The sequence below is a fragment of the Populus euphratica genome, unplaced genomic scaffold, assembly GCF_000495115.2.
Source record: "Populus euphratica unplaced genomic scaffold, PopEup_1.0 scaffold2.1, whole genome shotgun sequence".
Lineage (NCBI taxonomy): Eukaryota > Viridiplantae > Streptophyta > Magnoliopsida > Malpighiales > Salicaceae > Populus > Populus euphratica.
Window position 1 is genome coordinate 3,116,540 of NW_011499846.1, and position 20,556 is coordinate 3,137,095.

Sequence of the window (20,556 nt, forward strand, 5' to 3'; positions counted from 1 at the left end):
TGGACAGGAATCCATTTTTGGATTTGGTATGAATAAATGTTTTTTGATACGCTTCAACCTTGCCGCTGGTAACATGAGGGCATCACAAGGCAACTGAAACGCGGTTCGAACCAAGTTAGGTTTACAGGATTTGTTAGCATTTAATTCACACTTGATAACCGAGTTCAAGTATGCAGCTGGTGTGGCTAGCCAGTAGTTCAAGTATGCGGACTCTAGCCCAGCAGGAACATTGATAGCCGCACAGTTGAGAGGGGGGGTTAGTTCAGGGGGCAAGGGTTTTTACTTTTTTGATGTTTTGCGTAGCATTGATGAACATAGGGACGCGTTTTCCATCAGGCACAGCATGGTTTGAGTCACGCCAATACAAAATCCTTTATTAGTTAAAAAAGTTAATTGCAAAGCCAGTGATGATACAACCGAGTCAGATACTAGCAACTCGGGTACACAAGGGCATGATTCAATAACTTCACTGATTCCACTGCCTGCAAAGCGACCAAAACCTGCAATAGACTCGGCAAGTGTAGGTGAAAATGTTAATGAATTATCCCACTCAAAAACTTAAATTTAAGTTAATTCTTTGACATAATATCAAAGTTTTATTAACTAAATAATCATGAGTTGGAATCATATTATTTTTATTTTATTTAATAAAAATTAGTAATATAAACCTATATAAGTTTGTAATATAAAATGTTTTTACTTAGAGAATATCTTAAAAAATTATATAAATTATATTTTAAAATTTCACTTAACAACTTAAAATTTTAAGTTAAGATGATTTTTTTTATATAGAAAAAGCATCCTTTAGGGAGTGAACAAGATGGGTTTGGGAGAGTTAGAGGGCCAAGTGAGGCGTTCAGCAGGGAGGAGACTTCTAGTATTTTCACAGGGTTGAGGGATCCTATGAAGTCAGAAAAATAAGAAAGTGTAAGAGGAAGTAATAAATATGAGCACCCGCACCCGGTGATGATCGAACGATGCTTGGCTTCTTTCAGTGACATGTAGCTACAAGGATACAGACTTGTAATATTTGTGGCATTATCGATGACATATTTACCATTTTCAGACTTTGTTTTCAACGGTGAAAGAGTTAGATCAACTCTCACGCACCACGATTGAACACTTACTCTATTATAAGGAAAGCAAAGAAAGATTTAATTGATTCTATCCATAGCACATGTATAACTAATTGAGCAAATGCAATGCTGCAATCAGTTCACACAACCTTCAATGCAGTAATGGGATAGGGGCCTCTCCATTGAAGGAAATGGAAAAGGACTGCAGGTGGCTTCAGGAAGTGCAGTAGCCTCGCAGGATTGATAAAGGGACATCAATTATTGGTAGCCAGTAGGGATCTGAGGCTGGAGCCGGGTCTATAACTATACATGCCACGAACTGCTTATGAAAACAAAGAAGACAATGATAAAATAGAGGAAACGAGCAAGAGAGTTCTTGAAGCCAGAGACTCAAGAAATTGTAAAATATGATGAGCAACAGAAGCAGGGAACTGAAGATGTTATTCATAGACGGTGCATAGCCTGCCTTGACCACAGTTCTGTATGTTTTCACATATGAAACACACGCTTACATTCCTTGAAGTTATATTCATGATGTGTTTCATACTTCAGATGTCATCAAGTTTGAGGCTTCGAAAGAATGATAACACGATGATGCCCAATTCGAGTCTCACTGATGCGACCAAGGTGGCGAAGAACCTGTAAAAGACCAGATGCATGGGTAACATTTCACCAAGTAAACGAACTTAACAGGTATGGATCTACTGAACAGCGTTTACCATTTTATGCTGTCAAAATAACAGCATAACAAGTTTCCAAGAATATTAAGTTTTGGATCTATTTCCCTAATGCCAAGTAAACCTCGTGTCAAAGTTCATGCCATGTATCTGACAAATTTATAGTTAATATAGAAAAGGAACTGCAGTTACTTTTATTTGACTTTCTTAAGGATGCAAATAGTCATTGTATTCCATGATTCGATTATGGGTAGAAAATTTATCTAGCAAAAGATGAAAAAGAAAAGAGGAATAACTTACAGTCAAAATCGCTTTTCCTGTGTTGTCAAGCTTCAAGCTAGGTCCTTTTATATCAGTTTCAAGAAAAAAGTGTTTTCCCTTTATTGATTCTGTCATCGCAATATCCCTTAGTTCCTGTTGTCAAGGAGACACTAAAATCAACTGCATATAACAGTCAGTTTGCCTATGAATACAAAAACAATGCTACTATTTGAAATAAATCACGGACACATGGTGTAATTTTGACTCTTCATATTTTTTTACTTAAGCACCTCCTAGTTTAGGAAAACCTTATCGTACAACAACTCAGGAGGTAACTGCTATTCAAAGAACTGTTTAACCTTCAAAGGGGAACATAGATAAAGAAATTTTAGGTTATACTACCCAGCAGTAAAGTTCACTTACCAATGCTTTTTCCCAGAGATTCTCAGCCAGCTTCACAGCGGAAAGTTGGAAAAAATCAGAATAGTTGCAAAATTAAGCATGTACTAATGGAAGTCAGATAAAAGGGCTGAAGTGAGACCTTCTTCTTTGGGGCTGTAATAAGCTGAGAATTTGAATCAGCATATGCTGCCATGTCATTAATAGCTGCATTGACCTTATCTAGGGTGAGCCTTCCTCTCATGTATCTGCAATCAGCAATAGCACTGGAGTTGGTCGGGAGCTTTATAATATGAATGCTAGACGGGACTCTTCATTCCCAACATTTCCCTGCTAATCTATGTTATGAAACCTCATACACTAGCCTCGGTTTCAGTATCTGTGCAAAAGTACTCAGACCAAGATTGTGCCACGCCTCAAACTCAGTTGAGACATAAGTGTAAACACTAGTCCTATACTTGCAGAAATACACTACTACTGTTTTGTGTGAAATTTGATATGTCATTGGAAAGCTAGAGCCATGTCAAAAGACTCAAAACAGAGACCTTGCTCGGAGTGACATATCAAGGAATGGCACTGAGTGGCATGTAAGTAGTCTATGAATGGAATATGGATTCTTCAAAGAAAAACCATATAATTAGAAAGAAAAGAAAGATTAACTTACGAAGATAGGGAATCCAGCTCAGCAGCAGTTATATACCACAATGGTGGAGAGCTACGACCCTTTTTCTCCTGAAATTTAACAAAATCTTGATCAGTGATTTAAATAGTTCCCTCGCACTCAAGCTACAGCAAAAATTCATGAAAATTATAGCAACTGAACATTTGCAAACTATTTTCCCCTTATTTCAGTTATTCATTATCCATCTAGTTTTTCCAGGTCCATTAAATTCAAAATGAGAATGAAAGTGAATTTATTGGTCTGAGCCATACAAAACGTCAACAATCCGTATCCCCATAGATTTGGGGATTGAAATTAAAACGTAAATTTTCCATTACAATCACATACCTTGTGTGTTGCTACAGGCTCCTCAGGTTTCGATGGACCAAAACCAGGAAGTTGATTAGATGCTTCTGGCAGAATGCTGACAATACATAATAAAATAAGCACATTTGCAGCTCAAAATCTTAGACTCGCAGACTTGTAATATACGCATAAAAACACCAGTACCTTCTATTATTAATTTCCGAATTCGAGAAGGTTGTTCTTTCTGGCACATGTACAGACATACTTTGCAATTTTTTCTGCTGCCTTAGTGATGCTTCGATTAGTTTCTGAATCCATAAAACAAAAAAACAAAAAACAATTACAACCACAAAATATAAATGCGCATGCTTGATTAACATAACCAAAACAGCTCCCCCTCTATTTTATAACCCTAGAGACAATAAAATTCTGTTTTATTCAAGTTGTTTTCTTCGAGATAGTGTTGTGTTCCACTTAAATAAACCACAATGATTTTGTTGAGCCTAATTAATTATTATTTTTATTAATTCTTTAATCCGTACATGACTTCCAGCAAAATCAATTTCAAAAAAACAAAAAACATATTTTTTCTTTTTCTTTTTTGAAATCATGCACGATTCCAATGTTTCTTAAATTCTCTCGATTCCTTAACATTCAAGCAGAGCAGAAAAACTATAATCATAAATAATTCAACTTAACCTAGATGATTAGCCCTAATTAGATGAAACTCGATTTCGGTTATTCAATTTTACAATCAACAAAACAAATATCTGACTGAAAAAAAAGACAGGGAATTCAGAGCAAAGGTGTAGTACTTTAGCTTTAGGGATCGCCAAGGTCTCCTCACGCAAGCGGTCTTTGATAGCTTGCACTTGCAGCTCCATCGCCTTCAATGCTGTGTCCACCGCCTTCAAATCGGTGACGCTGCTCGCCGGATACACTGCACGAACAAAAAATTTCAGTTCCGCGTATGAGAAAATGAAACACAAAATGTCACAGGAGAATTTTATATCGAGTTCGGTGACTCACTGTTTCGGGCAATAACGAGTTCTTGTAACTCAGCGATTCGAGTATTGAATGAAGAAATCAGTGAATCGAGTGATGAACCAGCTTGCTTCACATCCATTTCTCTCTACAGGATTAGGTTTTCTTTCAATAATTTTGCCGTTTCTCTCTCTAGTATTTGGATTTGTATTTCTAGGATTTCATAAAAATGATTTTGGTGGGAATGGATGTTTTGTTTTCAAAAATTTTGGGATAAACGCAGTCAAGGGTGCCGTTTTATGAAAATTAGTTATGTTTTTTTTCCTTATAAATTTGGGGTTTCTTCAGGTAAACATATTGAAAAGTATACCAAAATCAAATTAAAATTTCCGACTCAGTCAAGTAGTATTGAATTAACGAAAACTCTTCTTATTGGACCAAATGTTTGGGCGGAGGATGTTAGAATTATCATTATACTTGAGAAATATTATTAAATATTTGAAAATTTGTGGAGAGAGCAAGTAATCATTTTCGAGGGACAAATATAAAAATAAACTTAAGGTTTGAGGACTATATTTGATTTTGGAAATGGATAAGCTTGAGCTTTGTTGATACGCGGACTGATCTAGTAAAACTTGAATGTTAGACAAAAAATTACAAACCCATGGTTTTTTTTTAAAAAAAAAAAAGAAATAACAATTAAAAAAATAAAATAATTACCCAAGTCGTTTGTTTTTCATAAAGTTTGGAAAACATTATTATCTAAATTAGTTACAATAATTTAAATAAATATAATTTTTTCAACATAAATCATCCTAGACATATGTATGGCCCTTAAAAACTACATAAGCTGAACTTACAATATAAATATCAAAACAACATTTTGGTCATCAACCTCACGAGCTAAGCAAATGTTTGTTCATAGTCTGTTCTTTTGTTTAATGAGCCTAAACTCCTTGTAGTCTTGCTCGATCTCTATTCACGGGCAATTATCTAAGTTATAGGGTTTCTTATGATGTTTTCTTATTCGTATAAATAGTAAAGCTTTACTTTTCATTCTTTTTATATTTTCTTCTTTCAATTGAATTTTTATATAGCATCATTAGATAAAATTAGGCTTGGAATTATGAAAAACAAGTACCAAATTAAAAAAATAGAATACTGAAAAGTAAAACACAAAGAAAATATATAACTCCTTCTATATTCACAATAATTTACATTTTAATTTTTAAGTTTTTATTTTTCAGTTATAAGTTTGAAAAACAATTATTACAAAATGATGATGGAAAAGAAAATATTATTGATTGTCATATTTGCAGCAATTAAGATAAGTAAGTTTGGTATTAAAGAGTTTTATTTAATGAAAGGAGCAAAATGTAATGGTTTCTGGCCTTCACCTAGCTTGAAAAATTACATCGGCCATGAAAGATAAAAAAAGCCTTTTGATTCAATAATTGAATTATATAAAACATAAAGAACATTTATCATACCAAATTCAAAAAATAGATTCCTGATTTTGTATTTTTGTCATTGCTTTTATGTTTCTTATTTCTTAATAAATTGGTCTTGAGTGGTTTTAAGAATGTTACTTGATATTTTCTATTTAAAAAAAAATAAAAATAAGTTTTTAGATAAAAAAACAAGCTTATTATTTTCTAACCACCATAATAATAGTCAAATTTTAGAAAGCAAAAGAATTGTTATTTGTCATAATAGGTGGCATGCTAGGTGTTTTTTTTGTTTTCAAAAAATAAGGGTTGTTCTCTTATAAAAGAAAAAATAATAAAAGAAGGCCCGAGTTAGCGAATAACCTTATAAAAAATAAATTATAAAGTTTAATTTCTGATAAGTCTAATATTGAAATATAAAATTGAGAATAAAAAATAGAAAAAGGCAAAAAAAACCTCGAGTTAGCTCACTAAACTCATGATTTGGATCATGAAATTAAGATAACTTTACAAAAAAAAAAATGAACCTTAATCCTTGATAAACCTAATGCTAAATGATGTAATTAAAATTAAAAAAAAAATAAAATTATTATAATGAAGATAGGCACATCGAAACCCTTTCTCTTTTAGTTTTTGATAATTATTAAAATAAATTATGAATTTTAATTCTCAATCAATTTAGTATTGAAAGATAAAATTATTTTTTTAAAAAAATTAATAACTAAAAAAATTACTCAAATCAATTCGAGTTAATTTGTAAAATTTATGACCCGACTTATGACACAAAGATAACCTTATAAAAAAATCAAAACAAGCCATGAAACTTAATTTTCAATTAATTCAATGTTGAATAATGAAATTAAATAAATAAATAAATAAAAACTTTAGTTAGCCAATTTAACTTATTAAATTCATGGTTTAAGTCGTGTGATTATGATAATTTAATAAAAAAATAAATTAAAATAAATTACAAATTTAATTCCCAACAAATATAATGTTAAATAATGTAATTAAAATAGAAAAAAACAAAGAAAAAAAATTATTATAATAAGAAGTGATATAATAAAATCCTCTTCTCTTTAAGTTTTTGTTAGTTATTAGAGAGGTGCCCCACGGCTCATTATATGCTAAGTTAATTTTTTTATATATATTTTTAAAAAAATAGTGTTAATGTGTTTTTTATTAAAAAAATAAAGTGACTCAAGTTATATAACTTAACTCTAAATAACAAATAGAAATTGAAAGATTGAATAAAAAAGGCCTTAAGAATTATTGTAAATGTGCATGTGTTGTTTCGGATAATTTGCTCTCTTGGTGTGTTGTCTATGCACCATAAATAACAAAAGAAAGCAGAATCAAGAGGCTGTGCTGCAATCTAATTTACTTAAAGCACTTGTTTGCAAGATTAATCCTGGAAGTTGATATCCCATGATGACAGTGAGTGAGTGCTAAATGCCCTTTAATGGAATTAGCAAATACTCTTTTATTGTTTTTGCTAATGTATTTGCTGACATGGTTTAACACTCATATTTAGTTCCCGAAGACCATCTTGCTCAGCTTGAAAACAGTGACAGTGATGAGCTGCCCCTGCTCACTTAATTTACCAATCTTGAACAGCCTTTTTTTTGTTTGCGCTAATGCAATACATAATAAGCAACAAGTATTTAATTACGAGTTACATGAATCCAATCTTCTTTTTGACAGTAAAGAGAATTCCTTGATCATAATCTAATAAAAATATTAATCACGAGTTATCGTTTCAAGAAAAATAAAAATATGGGTTCATGACTAGTTTATTAATTATCTCGATTTTAGAGTTTCATGGCGATTATGAGTTAGGATCTCACCAGTCAAATGCTGACTAGCTTTTTTTACAGAGAAGCATCATGTTATGTCACGAGAGGGATTGCAAGGTTAGATCACAACGATGGACTTGGAAGAACTGTCATTACATCCACTCATCAGCCTAGCAGAGAAGTTTTTCAGCCTTTTATAATCTTTGCATTTTTAGCATCGCATTTCTTACAAGTTAATTGAATAGTTGGAGCAACCAATCATGAGACAACTAATCACTCTTTACTGTAACAGTGTTTCATCATTATTTCTAACTTCCAACACTTAACCAGACACAGATATGTTTACTGGACATGCTTAGGGAATGTCGAAAAGAGTATTTAATCTGTGTGGTTTTCTGGATCTTGAAGCACCGGAGAGCAGGAGAAACCATGCCGGATTTCCGACTCAATCTCTTGTCCTAACAAAATGACCTTCGTGAACATGTTTCGTGGTCTCGGACGGAAGATATAACTGATCGTAGGGAAGGATTGGAATTTCTAAATGAATATCGTTTGATTTGCGTTTCAAACGATATATTTTTTTATATATTTTTGAATAAAAATATTTTTTTAATAATAATTATTAAAAAATTATTTTATCTTAATTAATTTTGTTGAAGTAAAACTTATTATCAATACAATTTAACAATGAAAATATTATATCGTTATGTTTATTCTTGTTTTTATTTAATTTAATTAAGTGAAAATTTTTTTTTTAATAATAATAAATAATAAAAAAATATCTGTGTATTTTAAAATGTAAAAAACATAATGAGAACAGGATTTCTATTTTATTGTTTTTCCCTAAATGGAAAACAATATAATTTTTATTAAAGAAGAAAAACTAGAAAAGATGAAGAAAACTGAAAATAAAAAAGAAAAATTGGTTTTTTTTGGTTACTGCACAGCACCTCAGTACTCTGAGGACATCGAATTATGAAATAATTCTTGAGACTCAGAAGAGACCATCCCGCTGCGGCGATCTTTACGAGGTTTATACAAAATTAGATTTCACTATGCGACGCGCAGTACACAACGCGTCCAATACATTGCCAGCCTCACCATTTCTATTCTCTATCAAAATATCCCCTCATATAATCTTTAAAAAAAATAAAAAAATCAGCATGCTTACAAAATTTTGACCTAATTTAATTTTCTCTGCTTTAAAATTTTAATTATTCCAATTTCCATGGCGTCCTCCTCGTTTGTAGAAATTGAGCGGTTCCATTTGATACCAGTACTGTCAGTAACTTGCCCATGCCACCGCCCTCTATTATCTAAAAATTCCCTAATTCTCAATCGAAAGAAACTCAATTTCGATCTCCTCTTAAATGGATCCAAAACCGCAGTTCCGGTTCACGCTAAGAGGGCGACGGCGAAGCGGTGGTTAATTACGTCCGTGGCCAGAGCTGAGGCTGATAGCGTCGACGAAGACAGCGGCAAAGAGGTATTAAAAATGTTCCTATAACTGACGTTCATTGATAACTGGGAATTCTGTAATTAAGTTTATTCTAGCAATTGTTAGACTTTATTAGTGTCATGTCGAGGAAGACGAGTGGGAGTGGGTGAGGTATTGTGTTTTTTGATGGAAAAAATTGCTATGTAAAGTAAAGCTGAGCCTGAAATCACTTATCATCACTATTGCCCGGTGCCAAGGCAATAATATAGTTAAGCTATGAAACAGAAATTTTAAGTCAATAAAATTAGCAAGCGGATGAATCAAGGAATTTCTTGTATCGACAAGAACACACGCGCTTCCTACCTAGTTGCTAAGTCAATAAAACAAAATGCAGCAAATGGCGCTTTTTCATATTTCTACATCTAAAGTTAGCACGCGGATTAATCAATGAATTGCTATTGTATGCCACATAAAGAATACCCTCCTTCCTTATGACCTGGAAGTGCTAAGAGTTGCTAGTAGTTCTTTTCACTTCTGTATTGTTCCTGATGGAGAGTATTACGTGGTGACAGACTCTGCTAATTCCTATGACTCTGAGTTTTGATGGAAAAGCATTGAAAGGGTTTTGGTTCTGTTTGTTATTACTAGTATTTCTCCAGGATGGTAACATATATGGCATTCCGTTTTATTGACCTGGTAGTTTTATGAGATTTTCTGTCTGCCCATGTGATTGTAAGTGCTTTAATAAATGCAATCTGTGTTGCAAATTTATTTTTTGGATAGTAATTGTCTTGCACACCTCACACATGTCTTTCCTGCTGTAAAATCATTTTAGAATCCTTGTCAGGATCCCAACGATTTTACTACATGCTAGAGGTGCCTCCGCAAAAAGGCAAAAATAAACTTGATAAAGGGGCCTGGGTGTTAATCTCTAGTTTCTGGAATTGCTAAAATCATCTCTGTCATTAACAAAATCACTCTCAGATTCAAGTGTGCTAATTTTCAAATTGGAAAAGGACATTGATTGGGTACAAAAGAGTTTTCTATTTCCATAAGTGTCATAATTTGCCACATCTTCCACCATCCAAAGTAAGAGTAATATGCAATTTACAAGAAACATATGTTAAAAATGCTGAGGTATAAAGAAACTATTAAATTTGGGATTTCAGGATACTTAAAAGTAAATTTAGTGCCTTTTGTGTGCATGTTATTTATTTATTTTGTTCTTATATTGCTTGTTTGCGAGGTTAAATGGAACTGTTGAAATATTTGTGTTATAGGAAGTTGAGAAAGATCAAATTTCACCTGCAAAGGAGCATTCTGTTTCACAACTTCAACAAAAAGCAAGTCAACTGAAGAAAAGAATCATTTTTGGACTTGGGATTGGGATTTCTGCTGGAGGCATAGTATTAGCTGGAGGATGGGTTTTCACTGTAGCTTTAGCTGCCGTTGTATTTGTTGGTGCGCGTGAGTACTTTGAATTGGTTAGAAGTCGTGGAATCACTGCAGGAATGACTCCACCTCCTCGATATGTGTCACGAGTTTGCTCTGTTATTTGTGCTTTCATGCCTGTTCTTACATTGTAAAGATCGTGATGTATCTTTATTTATATTTCAAACATGCATTTAACTTATGATACTCGTATGATTCTTGCAAGTATTAAATTTTTTTTGTTCAGTTGCTGATTAGTATTTCTAAATTTTGGTCAGGTATTTTGGTCAGATTGATATTCCAGTGACATTTGCTGCTTTTGTTGTGGCAATGGCATTGCTTCTACAGAGAGGGAATCCTCGTTTTTCTCAGCTTAGTAGTACTATATTTGGGCTATTTTATTGTGGATATCTTCCTTGTTTCTGGGTGAAGCTTCGATGTGGTTTAGCAGCCCCTGCCTTGAACACAAGTAAGAAGCTGCACTGTTATGCTTATGTAATGATAATGTTAGATTTTAGGAAGCTTATCAAATAACGAACGTGTATGCCATATTGTCAAATTGAGATGTCATATGACATGCTATGCTGATGAATGAAGGACTATCCATTTATTTTACTGATATTTGTGACACATGAAAATGAATATGGTATCTTGCATTAAATGTAAGTCTCCAGACAGGAGGATAATGACTGAAACAACTTATTGAGCAATCTAAATATGGAGATGTCTGCATCCAACTGGAGATTTTACATTTTTGTGCTAGTATGGCATTAGGCTTTGGTTCATGGACTCCCATGTCAGACTAGTTTATGTCTGTGGGGCCTGAACCTTTCTCTCTTTCATTTATGACTTTTAGGTTCTGTGGGCCTGCATCCAAGTGGAAATTGACAACCTCACCTGTTATAAATGGAGCATGATATGGCTTAGGAAAATGCATGGACTGCTCCTTCTACGCTTGAGTTTTTTAGGAGTATCCTCAAGCACTAGCTATATTTTACGTAAAATCAACCTATTCCCATATTGTGAGCCCAGTTCTCCTATATGCATATGTGAGGCCTGATCTAGGACTTGGTGCTTTTAGCGAAGTGATTCTGTACTTTTTATTTTTGGCAGGAATAGGAACAACATGGCCTGTTCTTCTTGGAGGACAAGCTCATTGGACTGTGGGTCTTGTAGCAACCTTGATTTCTATGAGCAGCATCATTGCAGCCGATACATATGCTTTTATAGGAGGCAAGGTACTGGATTGCTGTTCAGCCAAGTTCTATTTTCTATTAGAATGTTAATGGACAACTATTGTTTAACATTTAGCACATTTGGTGTTATATGCAAGTTTCCATTTCGAAAGGCATGAAGTATAGATTGCTTCTGATTTATAGTTTTCATATTGGTGCATATGCTTCAAATAACTAAAAATCAACCTAAGCATGGAAGTGCTGTATGCATGTGTTTGTTGGATATCTTGTAACATAAACTCATGAGTCTGCCATTCTGTCATAATTTGCTGAAGTTGTGGCTTCTGCAGTTCTGAGCTTTTAGCAATTATGAATCCTTTTGTTTTCTGGATTTAAGCAGTCAGTTTTCAAGGAATTACTGAGTTTGTAAATCATTAAAAAATTAGAAAAGAAAAGAAAAATCTTGCAGTGGTTTTTAGACATAAATACACGCTGTAGTATCAAGATGTGATGCTTCTTTCCAGAAAATAAATAAGCAAGTCAGTTTCAATGTTTCATACATCCTCACAGAATTTACTCTCCTTTCGTCTTTGAGTTTTGTAGAAAGATGTTGATATTCCATTAATAAGGTTGCTGGATACAAGAATGTGATGAGCTTTCTCAAGAACCTGAGTTTCTAGCAATGTTATTTGTTTTCAAATTCTGCCTTGTCCTATCAACAAAGCAGCATGAGATAGTTTTGCTAATCCGATACAGGCATTTGGCAGGACACTCCTAACTAGAATTAGTCCAAAGAAGACATGGGAAGGAACAATTGTAGGCTTGGGTGGCTGTATAGTCACTTCGGTGGTACTGTCAAAGTTTTTTTGCTGGCCAACATCCTTGCTAAGGTATTCACTAGCCTTTGATCAAAAGCAGGACCAGTATGTTCACTCATGTTTATACTTTTCAGTCCATTATTCATGTGTCTCAACTCCATAGAATTGGAGGCTAATAAAAATTATCAATTATGTAGCAGAAATGTTGGTTCACCTTAACCAGCATAACTATTCATGGATTTCTCACTGATTAATATGAGTTCATGAATAAGGTTCATGGATTTATTATTTGGAATCCCAATTTTTTCTAATCTCTAACCAACACAAAATAAAATTATGAACAATGCAAATGAACTAGAGGAATGTTGGGTGGACTTTCTTAAATAAACTGTTCTTGGTACTTGGGAGTGAGACTTGTATTCCCATTTTAATTTAGTGTTGCAAGGCTTGTTTTTGTTATGAGTTATTGCTTTATTTTATGTTTTTCTTATGTCCCTCCATATAGTTGGGGTGTGTTGCTGTTTCAGAAAAAGTGTCTTGGCAGTTCAATTCTCTTCTCTTTTACAACAATTAATGGTAGATATAGATGGCTTTTGGCAATGAACAAAACGACATGAAGCTTAATTGTAATGAGATTATCGGTCAACTGACTAGAATGTGCAGCTCATTTGCACATCTTTAAATAGATTGAAAATGTAATGAGGTTATCTATGACTGACTGGCATATGCATCTCATTCGCTCATCTTGAGAGGTCAATAAAATAAACTGTGGCTTCTTCTTTGTTCTTGGAAAATAATAGCTAAATTTTTTGTTTTGTCTTTCGTTAGAACAGCTTGAATCAACATAAAAGATAGGTGAAATATGTACTACTTTTTACTGTACATATTGTTTTTATGTGAATATGCATCATTGGTAATTTTAGAATTTGTTAATGTGAAACTGACTTTCTCTTGATTGGCTTTCAGTGCAATTGCTTTTGGGTTTCTAAATTTCTTCGGATCTATTTTTGGTGATCTCACGGAGTCAATGATCAAACGTGATGCAGGAGTCAAGGACTCTGGCTCATTAATACCTGGACATGGTAATATGTTTTTGCTCATGCTTTTGTTATCTGACAAGACACCAATTCATTTTCTTCACTCTTTATTGAGGGGCAGAACTTACCTGCCTGCATTTTGTTGTGTTACCCCTTTTATTTGAGTTATTTAGATGATTGGTGCAACTTTGTGGGGGTTTTTTTTCTTCGTCTTTCAATAGCTATCATTCTTTTAGCTTTTTACTTGCCTGGCTGTTTCTAGAATTTCCCTTGGGCACTATTTCCCAATCCTTTTATCCTATCCTCAAGTTTTTCACCTGTCAACTCTTTCAAGTAATTTGTAATATGGTTTAAAAATTGGTCATTACCATCATATATCAGCATTGTTTTACAGGGTTTCAGTTTTCCTATACATTGAACCTTCTCGTTTTGGTGATTCATTTCTATAATGGTCATTATCTTCATGGCAGCTGCGCAAGCAGATCTCGCCCGTTCATTTTTTAACTTAATTAAATTTACAACAAAAATTTCACCCAGCACACATCATTTTGCCCATTTCTCATTATCTAATTTTGCACCATTAATCTTATCCCTGGACTTAGAGATTCGAACAGATGCATTTTTTTTATTGAGTTGTTCTTTTGATCTTGATCCCCACCCCCCCCAACTTTGTTCAAATGATTGTCTAACATCTGATACTGCCCACAGGTGGGATACTGGACAGATCAGACAGTTACATTTTCACTGGTGCACTTGCGTACTCCTTTGTTAAAACCTTCCTGCCACTTTATGGAGTTTGAGATAATTTTTTATCAACACAAGAGAAGAGAACAGAGCCAAAGCTTTTTAGGTTTTCTTAACTCCAGAAATCCAGGAGCATGAAGAAGCCCGTACATGAAAGTAGGAATTTGTGAGGGGCAGATGAAAATTATTTTTGTTCTGGAAACCTCGGAGAAGGATGATGAGGCTAAACTTGCAACTCTACCAGGTCTCTTCAACATTTCTCCCTGGAAACCCTTGCAAGAGAATGCTTTTCTTATATACTAATGTTTCAATTTTCCCTGTACTTCACTGTTTATTCATACATTGCGTACCTCTGCATTACCAAGGATTTATGTTGATCTCTAGGATAGAGCTGCCTTCCTCTGGGAATTACATTCCCCATTGATTTCATGCAAGGCAGCCCTCACCAGAGTTGATGCAAGTATTTCTGAGCAATAATGAAGTTCATAGTTCATTCATTCTATGAGGTCCAATACTATTTCCATTTCGTACATGATACATCAAGTTATACTGCATGGACAAATTTATCAAAATTCCCCATTTTATTCATATGAACAGTGAACTCTACTAAATTGTCATTGATCACGGAGCCTAAGCTAGCCATCATTGTAATTTTAGCTGTCGCGTAACCTATAGAATTTCTCTCCATCAGTCCAGGTAGGACTTGCGAATCATGCAGCTTTGAGGACTTTGTTTTCCATGGATGCAGTTGAGTTATAACTAGATTTTGTATTCTGTTGTATTTTCATTATAAAGCCTGCAGAATGGTGACCTGACTGAGATCGTCCAGTTTTTGCCCCCTGAACCCGGGGATCTTTCTGCTAGAAAAAATAGAATTTCATACATGTTTATCCTCCTGTTCACCTCTCCTGCACTGGTTTTCCGGCAGCATGGAAATTACTGGTCATATTAAATACATCAATTAATTAATCCATATGATATAATCAATAAAATTTTAATTGGTAATACGTCGATTTCAAGTAATAATTGCGGGACGAGATTCAGTTGACGTGGTCGCTTCTGTATGCGTGAAGGTCCAATAGAATGCATTTTATTCTTGGGATATGGACATTGCACTCTCACGGGCTAATTATTTCAATGGATACAACAGACAGATATCATCTGATGTTAAAAATTAAAGTATACAAAAAATAATAATCTCATCTGGGTTTTTCTTGTTCTCGTATTTATTTAGAACCTACCTGGATTAGACAATTAACACGGTAATTTCAACTTTAACTCTGTTTTGTACGGTTGCCAAAATACATTCTTAATTTAAGTATTAAATAAATAAATTGTTTGTAAAATAAGAATTTATCATGCTCTCCGAATGACTGAGACTGTACTGTGATGGCCTGACAATTCGAATCCAAAAAATATAACCACAAAACGATTCCAATGCTGATCATGGTAATAATAATAATAATAATAATAATAATAAATCCTGGTGGTTAAGATAATGACTTTGATAAAACACAACAAGGCCATGATGTCCATTCCAACGCTAAAAACGACATGACATCGGCCCCGTCTCCATGACACCACTTATGTCACGTTGTCACTCAGCTTCAAATTGTTGACCACCAGATTTTTGTTTATACCATCAGTTTCCTCATTGAAAGAAAAATAGCTTCAACCATGTCAACTTCATCAAGCCCGAAAGAAATTGAAGAGGCCCACAAGGGACAACCCTAAAAGAAATCCCGCCAACCTATTCTTGTTTGCAGAGGCAAAATGAAGTCAATATCACCGCTTCTTAACCTTTTAGTGCCGTCGGAATTATCAAAAAAGCGAGGAAAATCAACTCATGATGACTAAATCTCTTATCCAATAGCCGAAAGAGTTCTTCTACTATTATAATCCATTGTTACCCAATTATTTCTCAAGGAAACCACCACATAAAGACATGGTCCAAAGAGGTTTGAGAGTTGCAAGTTCTTGTAATTCCATGTGGACTTGTTTGTTTAATTTCTCCCTCTTGGCCTTTTGTATGCTTCTGCTTTTAATCTTCTATCCAATAATAGATAACACATGGCATGCCTGGAATATCTAACCTACAGTATGTTCGTCTGCATCCTCTTATTTCCTTTCTCTTTCTCTTTTTACTTTTAAAACTTGGCCACAAAACAAAAGACTTCCAAAACCCAGTGGTTCATTGCACTAGCTGGCTTACGCTCCTGTTAGTTTTCATGGACTCAATTTATCAACTCTTTTGAGATATTGGAAGAATTGTCACACATGAATGTTTTAGTACTGAATTCGTATTATATTTATACATTGACATGTCAAAATTTGATAGCGCCGTGGGCGTGGCAATTTGCATGTATTTCAGGGATTCACACTGCAAGCTTCTGAAGCACCAAGGCTGCTAATCATAAAACTAGAACAGAAAAACAATTTGCAAACACTTCGCAATAAAAAAAATCCCTGGAAGCTTACGAATCGTATATAATAGACATCGGTAACGCATATCTAGGTTACCCAGCTGGGAAAGAAAATCCGAGTAATGTGGGAAACAAGTGTAATTAATAGTCGTCTTGCTCCCCCCTTCTTTTTTTTGAATGGGTTTCCCCTGATTTATTTTTTGTAGCTTCACCCAGTAACGAGACTGGATTATACCTTTTTTGCGTAAAAACTTTGTTCGGATGCACGATGATCTCATTATCAATATTTAAAACATATATACATTTCCCTTTATTTAATCTTATTAAGGAATTGACCGAAACAAGGAAGAAACAATTAGAATTAGCCAGGCTCGACCAAGTCTGATTTTTTCAGGAGAAAGAATGACAAATAATTAAGGTGGGAGGAATAAAAAAGAAGGAAAACATGAAAGAGACATGAGAAATGAATGTTGGGTTGACCACGATGAGATAGCCATAAAACAAAAGGACGGGGATAAGACAAGAAGATGGGGATAGAAAGAAAAATCAAAACCCTTGGTTTGGAAACTAGCCAGCAAATCCATGCAAAAGTCCCTGTGGAGCTAAATCTCCACCAAATATATGAGACAGGGAGTCTTGAGCATGAAGAGAGGTGGGAGAACAATAAGATCATTTGGGTTTCTCTTATTGGAGGGCCTACCGAAGTGGCTTTTGACAAGTATGAGTGCTTATTTACCCAAAAAAAGGCAAGCATGAGTGCTTACTTTTGGGTTTTTGGAGAGAAAAAAGTCGTGACAACAAAATATGTGGGATTCAAGGAATGCGTTGTTTCTAAGCTGCATAAAGAAATTGAAGGAGGAAAAGGATAGGAAGAGTGAAAATAAAAACAATAAGGAAACTTAAAGAAGAGTTTGGGAAGATACGGTTGGCAAGCATCTATAAAAGTATGCATAGAAATTAAGAGATCAAATTAATTAGACAAGGAAAAGATTGCGTGAATTTTTGTTGCACCAGCACACCATATCTGATCTCGCTTTTCTTTTCGTTACCTCTCCCATACAAATGTTTTTGGCGTTGGCCTTGCATTGTATTTTGATATTTCTTTTTACTATTAACGCACTATGAATTTCGAATTCAATGAGAGGATGTGATAAGAGAATTTCTCTGTAAATATACTGGCATATATGAGTGTGAATTTGCTGGTCTGAGTGTCAATGACTGTGAAATATTGTGGCCTTACAAAAAACTATCCTGTATATATATATATATATATATATATATGACAAGGAATTCCTTTGTGAAATTATTAAAGCTAGAACTAGAATATTATGCATTCCGCCATCATTAATGATCAGTACTAGATGAACGCTTGAAATGCAAAATGGAAGAATCTGTTTTTTATTTTTTAATGTAGTACTTGTACAGTTACAAAAATACACAGAGACGTTATCATTAAAAAGAAAAAAAAGAAAGAGTTCTCCATCTAGTTATGGAGTGAGTTCGGTATTAATTATAGTGCATGCAGGTTGTTTTTTTAAAATATTTTTTATTTAAAAAATATATCAAAATGTTTTTGATTTGTTTTTCAAATTTTTAACATTAGTATTCAAAATAATTAAAAAAAATTAAAATATTAATTTAATATTTTTTAAACCAAAAGTATATTTAAAACACAATTCCAAATGTAAAAACTAAGGGTGCCGAAAGGATATGATACAGGTAGCATAAATCCGAGTAACATTGTTGTATAAAAAAGTAATAGAATTAGAAATTATAAATACTGCACTTCGATTCTAGAGAAAATGCGTCGAATGTAGCAAATATTCGTTCTTTAATTTTATGTCTTAACACGCCATAGCATGAGTAAATATCTATAGAATTAAGCAACTATATATATATAAAATCTACAAGGGATGATTATGAATTTTTTAAAGGGTAAATATCTAATTAATTATGACTTGTCTTTCAACAAAAAAAATCAGGTTCTTTCGGTTTTTGATTGAAAGCAATACTTCTGACAATATACTCTTAAAAAGACATGGATTCGAACCCATCGATTTAAAAGGGTTTTAGAAAAGCAGTGGACAATGTTAATTAGGTAGAAAGAGAAATATATAGGAAACTTAGTTTTTGAAAAAAAAAAAAATGAAGAAATGATTGGCTATAAGTTTCTAAAATCTAAGTATAGTACACACACTTTGAAGTTTCGACATGCTTCGTCCATATCCAAAGGGACCCCATTGGTTATCTAGTAAAATAATTTGTTTTTAGATGAACCAAAAATGGATGACCAATTAGGGTTTAGTTAATGACCCACCGAAACAAAGTTGCCTATATATATATATATATGATATTTTTATTCGGCTAATTATAGAGTACCGTGACTGTACAATCCCACTTGTTATTCATAATGCATATTGCGACGCTAAATATCTATAATAAAGTAGAATGTTAAATAAAAAAACTAAAAAAATCACGTTACACAGTAAAATATGTGTATTTATAGTCAAATAATAAACCAGGACATTCTTATCATAAAAAATAGTAATAAGAAGGAGAGGTTTGAACCTTAGACCTTTTCAAAGAGGTGGATGCGTGCTCAATTATTATTGCTCAACAAGGCGCAGGTCGAAGACGTGACTGGGGAGATGGAACACTAGCAGCATGGCTGATTTGTGCTTGGAGATCGAGGTGAACAAGGTATAATCCATTATTTAATTTTGCCCTAGATGGGTTGCTTTCTGTTGGTCTTAGGAGATTGAAAATCGGCAAGTTAAATTTTATTTCGAGATAGATCAATTTTTAAATTATGAAAAAAAGAAGCCACGTATACAATTGAAGAATCATGCCTATGAATGGATTAACTAAACAGTTAACAAATTTGTCGTATTTTCAGTCCCAATTGAAGACTTAAAATTAAATACTTAATTTTTTTAAATTGGGGGAAAAATATTATTATTATTTTTTTTTTTGAATTTTTGGGAAAAGGAAGCGAATGGTTACATGGGGTTTACTGGTTCTCTTGTTTTAAAAGGTAATATATATCGAATGATTCTCATCCAACAATATTAAAAGGGAGGGACATTGTAATAGGGCACCTTTTGCCCTTCAAGTTTATTTATTAGCTGATAAAATCCCAAACTCCTAGGAGGCTTCTTGAAGACAAAAGTGCTTACCTCAATTTCTTAATGGAAAGTTGTGCATCATTATACTTTTCCAAAGAAGGGTGTTTTTCTTTTCCATCCTTTTTATTTACAGCTTCAGAAAAGCCTTGTGCTTTTTTAGGCTTCCACATCTGAAAGATGCTTGCATGGTGCTCTCTCTCTGTTTACCCTCCGAATCTGCTTTTCAGCTCTTGAAGTGACCCGAGGCAGCATTGCTTTGGAGGTCCATGTAAGGGGGCTTTGAATTTGGTTTCGTGAGAGAATGATAGGATAGGGAAAAGCCTCTTTTTTTAACACATTTGCTCATGTTCTTTGGTTTGAAGCTGCTATTCCAACCCGCAGTCAATTCTCTCTTTTACTGTTCATTTTTTAACAGTAACCCTCCCACAAAAACACAATGTTATTTTAGTTGAATTTTCACCTTGGTCTTTCTTTTTAGCGCAGCCACTGTTGATTCTTTTACATGAATTAGCCGGTGTATGAACATATCTCTGGTTGGAGCGAGAGGCAGTTGCCTGTCAGAAAAATGAACAAGGAGATAAAAGCTAGCTGAAAAGCCAGTTTTCGACATCTATTGAGGTCGCTGTAACCTCCATTTGATGAATCTTGGCTCTCGACTCGATTGGAGGTGTTTAGGAGCTTCAAAGTGGCTAGAAAAATTAGATATTAAGTTGGTTTGTAGAAAAAAGAATTGAAATTTTATTTGATGATATATTGT

At 33.8% G+C, this 20,556-nt stretch overlaps 2 protein-coding genes across 6 annotated transcripts; one reads left to right on the forward strand and one right to left on the reverse strand.

Moving 5' to 3' along the window:
- Nucleotides 1-15: 15 nt before the first annotated feature.
- Nucleotides 16-4,708, reverse strand: LOC105131921 (spindle/kinetochore-associated-like protein). Of its 5 annotated transcripts, none has more exons than XM_011035166.1 (10): nt 4,410-4,708; nt 4,196-4,320; nt 3,585-3,688; nt 3,423-3,498; nt 3,078-3,145; nt 2,556-2,661; nt 2,438-2,467; nt 2,054-2,167; nt 1,589-1,715; nt 16-500 (listed from the first exon to the last, which is right to left on the reverse strand). In XM_011035166.1, exons 1-9 carry the CDS (start codon nt 4,504-4,506, stop codon nt 1,635-1,637), a joined length of 801 nt encoding a protein of 266 aa, XP_011033468.1. In that variant the 5' UTR covers nt 4,507-4,708; the 3' UTR covers nt 16-500; nt 1,589-1,634. The 5 variants fall into 5 exon arrangements, with proteins under 5 accessions (XP_011033468.1, XP_011033451.1, XP_011033460.1 ...); XM_011035149.1 differs by having other exon boundaries at nt 17-482; XM_011035158.1 differs by lacking the exon at nt 16-500 and adding an exon at nt 1,119-1,395 and having other exon boundaries at nt 1,593-1,715.
- A 3,990-nt stretch (nt 4,709-8,698) lies between these two features.
- On the forward strand, nt 8,699-14,748 carry LOC105131947 (uncharacterized). The gene is made up of 7 exons (XM_011035176.1): nt 8,699-9,094; nt 10,327-10,628; nt 10,756-10,946; nt 11,591-11,715; nt 12,409-12,542; nt 13,437-13,552; nt 14,216-14,748. The coding sequence occupies exons 1-7, from the start codon at nt 8,837-8,839 to the stop codon at nt 14,305-14,307; spliced, it is 1,218 nt and encodes a 405-aa protein (XP_011033478.1). The 5' UTR covers nt 8,699-8,836; the 3' UTR covers nt 14,308-14,748.
- The last annotated feature ends 5,808 nt before the right edge of the window (nt 14,749-20,556 follow it).